This window comes from Falco cherrug, chromosome 7 (assembly GCF_023634085.1).
Source record: "Falco cherrug isolate bFalChe1 chromosome 7, bFalChe1.pri, whole genome shotgun sequence".
In the NCBI taxonomy this organism is placed as follows: Eukaryota; Metazoa; Chordata; class Aves; order Falconiformes; family Falconidae; genus Falco; species Falco cherrug.
The window spans coordinates 11,664,995-11,670,994 of NC_073703.1; the positions used below are offsets into that span (position 1 = coordinate 11,664,995).

At 54.4% G+C, this 6,000-nt stretch overlaps 1 protein-coding gene across 5 annotated transcripts in view; it reads right to left on the reverse strand.

The window, feature by feature from the left end:
- NTRK3 (neurotrophic receptor tyrosine kinase 3) overlaps positions 1–5,377 on the reverse strand; it is a 232,138-nt gene extending 226,761 nt beyond the window's left edge. For 2 of the 5 annotated variants that reach the window (XR_008733243.1, XM_005436616.3), the window contains exon 1: positions 4,126–5,377. Coding sequence is in view for 3 of the 5 variants with exons in the window: in XM_005436616.3 (XP_005436673.1) it covers positions 4,126–4,373 (248 nt within the window). In the remaining 2 variants the exon portion in view is untranslated. The remainder of the gene's footprint in view (positions 1–4,125) is intronic. The other 3 variants (XR_008733244.1, XM_005436617.4, XM_027801609.2) reach the window with 3 other exon arrangements.
- Positions 5,378–6,000: the final 623 nt, after the last annotated feature.

The window sequence follows — 6,000 nt, forward strand, 5'->3', positions numbered from 1 at the left end:
CACCTTGAAGGCAGCTACTACCTACACAGATAAATCCTGCAAATGTAACCACCAAGGGTATTTTACCACGAGAACCCCCGTCCTCTCCTGGTGAGGCTGGGTAAGAAAGCAAGTCTTTATATACCAGGGACACATCCCTACCTCGAGGGAGCCCAGAGGTGACAAACGAAGGCCACCGCCGCCTGCCTGGCAGCATCTCTGCAGTGCCATAGCAACAGCTGAGAAGTAGGGAGGCCCAGATGGCAAACTCCTCCGTCTGTCCTTCCCCACGCGCCATGCCAGCGCACGCAGGCGCTGCCCACGCTGCCAGAAGGGTAACTCCCCGGCCCGCCCCTGGCACGCGGCGCCCGCCGTCATCCCAACACGCGGCGGCACAGGCGAGCCCGGCTGCCAGCCAGACCCCTGCGGTGCCATGGATGGAGACCCAGAGTGGAAAACACCCTGGTTGCTCGGGACATGAGGGCAGAAGGGGTTTTGCACTGCAGACCCCCAGAACCAAAGTTCTCCCTGCGCATCTGGTCTTTTTAGGGAGGTCTTGCAAGGGATGGAGCCCTGCACCACAGGGGTGAGGCTGGGTTAGGGGAAGCTTGAGCATCTCTACAGGTCACACCTGGCTGGGGGCACAGCTAAGGCTACCCAGCTGCCTGAGGAAAAGCAGTGCCATGAACCAGCCCCATGGTGGGTCCTCTCCCCAAATCGGGGGGGGGGAAGTCCAGCAACATGACTCCAAACTGGAACCAACTCAGCCAGGGTCCAAGCTGGCCCCAGCGCTAGACAGAACCCTTGGCAGGCCTCACAGGGATGTCTGTGTGCAGAGCTGCATCCCCAGGGATGCGATCTGAAATTGGATATGTTTCTGGGCAGGCTGGGAAAGGGCAGAGGAACATCAGCCAACCCAGCCTCCTCCATGTCAGGGTAGGAACCTCCTGCCCTTCCTCTGCTTCACTATTAACCTGGCACTGCCTGGATTTGTATGAAGGTTGTGTGCCAACATCCCCCCCCCAGCCCAGCCAGGGCAGAAGCCACCCAATCCTGACTGCAGCTGCTCTGCTCTCACCAAAAGGAGGATGGGTGGGAAACCAGAAGCAGCAGCAATTGGAGTGAAGGCTATTCATTTGAGAGCTACAATGGGAGGCTTGATGATGGGGTATCACACTATGGGCACCCACAGGGCTGGCCTGCCCTGCCTCCCTCTGCGGGCAGTGCCACAGGCTGGGTGTCCCCCTCCTGCCATCCTTGCCTCAGGGGTCTCATCAGCCACTGAGGTGTGAAATAACGCAAAGCTCTTGCTGGCTTGGCCCCCAATGCTGGGGGGACTGGCCTGGCTGGGCTGCAATGGAGGGGGGCCTCTGCCCTGGCTCAAGGGCGTAAGGTGGATAAGCCCTCCAATCTGGCTGACACTGCTTTCCTTCCTCCAAGGCCTCCAAATGGGCCCTGGCAGCCTTTCATCAGCACCACCCAAGCTCTGATTGCAAAACTGAGCTTGTCTTTCAGACGCGAATAAGGCCCTGCTTCGCCCCAGGGTGGCTTCACCACACCACATCCCATCTACCTTTTCACCAGCAGCAGGATGGAGCAGAGACCACCACTTTCCCCAGGGCCTGCAGGGAGGACCTGGCTGGAGCATCGCACCCCCCAGCCACAGGGACAGAGCTAAGCCTCCCTTATTGACCCCCAAGCCCAGTGGGAGAAGGTGTTTTTGCCCACTCACTGCCCACAAACGAGGCAAGCTGCCTAATGAAACCAGGCCCCCAGTGAGCGTGTTGAGCAGAGGGAAGCACCGTTCGGTGCCCAGCTGAATCAGACCTGCACTCCAAGGGTGATTCAGTGATGACCAGGCTGGGCTTCGATGCGCCCCTCGCCCCAGCACCCATGATGCAGGGGCTGGCAAGGAGGGGCCTGAAATCAGCCTGGAAGGGTGCAGGACCTGACGCCTCCCATGCAAAAACGTGAATGTGGGTTCAACCCTGGCTCCCAGCAGTGGCTCCTTTTCCCAGGAAATGGCCCCACCACACAAACTATTCCTCTGCTCCCGTAAGTATCCCCTATGAACCACTGCTGCCTTCCCAGTAAGCACAAAGCCCTGGGGAAAGTTTTCACCCATGCTCAGCCTCAGCCCCTTCCAGCATTTTGGGGTTCACCCCAGTCCTGTGCCTCAGCCCCCCAAACCCAAGGAGGGAGGCACAGGGCCAGCAGCGATGCAGAGGGTGAGGGAACGTGCTTTGCTCAGTGTGGAGCAGAGATGCATACAAATTCCAGCCAGAACTGGCACCTTCTCCTCCTTCCCCAAGTTAAGAAAAGCTCCTCTCCAAAAAAATACCCAACATCTCTGTTTCTAGAGTTGTCCGTTTCTGGGTTTTTTTACCCTCTCCTTTTTACAGACTGCTTATCAGCATTTTTCAATTTCAAAGCAGTAAAGACGTTTTCTGGGCACAAAGGGCTCACATAATACTACCTCTCACAGCAGTTCAGATGTATGTGCATCTGACAACGCACGCTCGCTCACGCTGGTGGGCTTCCAAATCCTTCGCAGCCTTTACTGCTGCTCCCCACCCCGCAAAGGGTTAAAACCAAACCACAACAAACAGCAAGCACAGGGAAAAAACACGAGTTTCTCTGACTTCCCAAGCATCATCCATATCCCTCTGGCATTGCACAGAAAACACTCCAGTACCGAGATGCAGGATAAATATAGGGCAATTGGGAAGGGAGCACTGCATGAGTTTCCCCGTTTACTTTCCCCATTCCGGCTGGGTTTGCAGAGGTTTGCTAGCAAGGTGAAGGGAGAGCTGGGAGTTCAGGGTCAGTGGTACCTGCTGAAAACCTGCCTGGGCATCGCATAAACCTGTAAGCAAGTGGGGAAAGCGGCTCCCGTCATCTTTACCCAGCAAAGGTGACAAGCAGAGCTGCGAAAAAGGCACCGCAATTACTCCATGGCTCTGCTGCAACTGCACTGTGACCAAATAAAACAGCCTCAGGAAGAGACCCAGCAAAGCCCTCTCCCTCTATGCAACTGTGCCATCGAGGTGGAAAATAAATAAATAAATAAATAACCCTCCATTACTCATTTCAAACCTTGCTGCATTTAACTGCCAGAATAAAGGATTCCACCTCTTCCCTGCTCAACTCCCACTGGCAACTTGCTCTGGGGGCTACATTTCCCTAAATGCTCACATTTCAATTAGCATTAGAATAATGAAATGGCTCAGAGTTCATCTCGCTCAAAAATGTACTGGAAAATAAAGAGCAGAGATTGGAAGCGATGAGGATTATTTTTTTTTCCACACACACACACAGCATGATGGATTCAGGAGAAGGAAATATATTCCTTTCTCGACTCCACGTTGATGAGATTAACATAGGCTTTGCTAACTGCCTCTCCAAACAAGGATAATGCAACTTCAAGTTGATTTTCCAGATAAACAAGCATGCAAACAAACGCAAAGTGCTCAACTAAAAATATCTCCTTGCTCCGATGCTTCTCCCCACCGTCACCACCCCGAGACGAAAACATGCAAATCCTATCGCAGCACCACGGCGAGTTACAAAATTATAACAATGCGAGTTAAATAAACTACTTAAGGGACATCTCACTGTCCTGTTTATTTTTTTTTTTCCCTCCCCTTAAAAAGGCGAAACCGCAGATGCCCAGATACACTCAGCCAGGGCAGGGCAGGCAGCATTTTCTGTTGTGGGGATGCAAAAAAAATACGATATTCTAACCGGATCCAAAGTCTCGAAAAAGAACAAGCGGCTCAGAACTTGCTTTTCTTGCCCAATTTGGGTAAATATGTGGTTGTATGTGGCTGTGGCGTCCCCCCTCCCCTTGCAAGAGCAGTTAAAGGAAGCAGCAGCTTTAGCATCTTCGCCTGCTGCTCTCTCTCCTGCTAAGGAATCGGATCTCATTGACTTTACTCCTCTTAAGCCTCGGCCAAACTGTTGCTGGGCTTTTTAATTTTTGTGAGGGGGGATGGGGTAAGGGGGAAAGGCGGATCTGCGTCCTCCGCACGGGCAGCCGGGCTGAGCTCCGCCAGGCAGCGCGGCAGTGCCGAGGGCACCTGAGCCCTGCACAGCCCGGCCAGCCCGCACCGGGAGGGGACGGCGCCCCGGGGGCACCCCACTTACATGGAAGTGATGTTCCTTGAGATGTCCGTGATATTGATGCTCGTGTTGCCATTGCTGCTGCCTGAATCCTGCCCTTCCAAGAGAGGGAAGAGGTTCCCATCATCCGGCTTCTTGCAATTGATGTCTGTCTTGCTGCAAAGACAATTAGCAGGGCAAGCCAGCACCGAAAGCAGATAGTCTCCCCAAATGCTCCAGAGCAAAAATACCCTCCAGAAAGTGCACTTGGTAGGGCAAAGAGAGACATCCATCTCCGATTGCTGCTTCTAAAAAAGAGGAGGAGGAGGAAAGGGGGGATGGAGGGAGGGGAAGGGGGGGAAAGGGGGGAAGGAAACAAAGACAGAGGGAGAAAAGAAAAAAAAAAAAAAAACCACACACAACAAAACCTCAAGCGATCAGATGCAAAAATCCTCCAGCAGATGAAATCATGCTGGCAGCTGGCTCGGAGAGGCTGTAATTCCCGCTAGGGCAGCGGCAGCGGGCGGGGATGCATGCTGGCCCGGCCGCCCTGCGCCCGCCGCCCGCCGCTCCCCGCCAGCCGCTCCGGAGGATTGCAACGGGAGGCTGGGGAGGCAGCCGAGGAAATAAATAAATAACGAAAACGGTGCGAAAGTCACCAAGTCCCACCTACTGGGCAGAATTAAAATTGACACACCTGCAAAAAAAACACACAGAGGGAGAGGAGGGGGCGACCTCCCCTTCCCATCGCTTCCCTCCCCCGGCCTGGCCAGCCCTGCTGCGGCGGGCACAAAAAGCAGGGGAGGAGAAGAAGGAAGGCTTGCAAAGCTAGCCGGGCTCTGCAATAAAAAGGATTCCCCACCCCCCTCCCTCGCCGCTAAAATCAACCTAGGGGAGGGGGGAGAGAGAGGGGAAAAACCCACCCCGGCGCTGCTGGAGCCCCAGCTCAGCCCCGCCAGCAGAGGAAAAGTTGCAGCTGGGGTTAAATTTGTGCTGGGGAGGGAGAGCAGAGGGGCTCTGGCTCGGCTCCTGCTTTCTCAGGCTCTTTCGTCTTTGGGAGGAGGACGATGCTGTCTTTCGCTTGGTTGTGGGGTGGGTTCACAGCCCCCACCCCCCGCCTGCAATCCGGACACAAGGGTGGAGAGGAAAGAAAGATTAAACTGAAGTGGAAGAGAATGAAAGCCAGTGTGGATTACAGCAATTTAATTTTTTTTTTTTTCTTTAGACGATCCTAACGAGAGGCAGATCAGACGGCTGGGTGGGAGAAGAGACTGGAGAGCACCCAGGAAGGACTTTCTAGAAAAGACACACACGCACCCCCCACCACTCCCCCCCCCACCAAAATGCAACGGAGACTGCCAGGAAGTGCAAGCAGGAGCACCCAGGGTCGCGGCTCCCGTCCTCCTTCCCCTGGCTTCCCCCTTCCCTCCTGCAGCAGATTCTGCAATCAGACATGCAAAAAAAAAAAAAAAAAAATCCTGAAAGAGGAAGACTGAAGTGTTGAAAAGGCTGAGCTCAGAGCGCCGAAATGGCATCAGGAGAGCAGTGAGTGCGAGCTGAACAGCAGAGCGAATTAAGATGCATGGTGCATTTTTGGCAAGCACAAACCCAAGCAGATCAGAGCTCTGCTTAATTTGCTCTGCTTTTCTACAGCGCTTTTCTGCATGCTTCCCCCCCACCCCCCCACCCCACCCCCAATAGTTTCATCTCTGCTCCTCCACACGGAGACACTGTGATAAAGGGATGGTGCTGCAGGCAGGATCATGGGTGAAGGGAGGAGTTACAGGTGTAGGACTCCAAATATTTCAAGGGTCTACTTCTGCCAGGCACAGGGCTTTGCATAGGGAGAAGGGACAGAGGGATCTCTGCACAGGCTGAACCAACACCTCCAGGCTCTGCTGTGCGCTCCAAATCATCCTA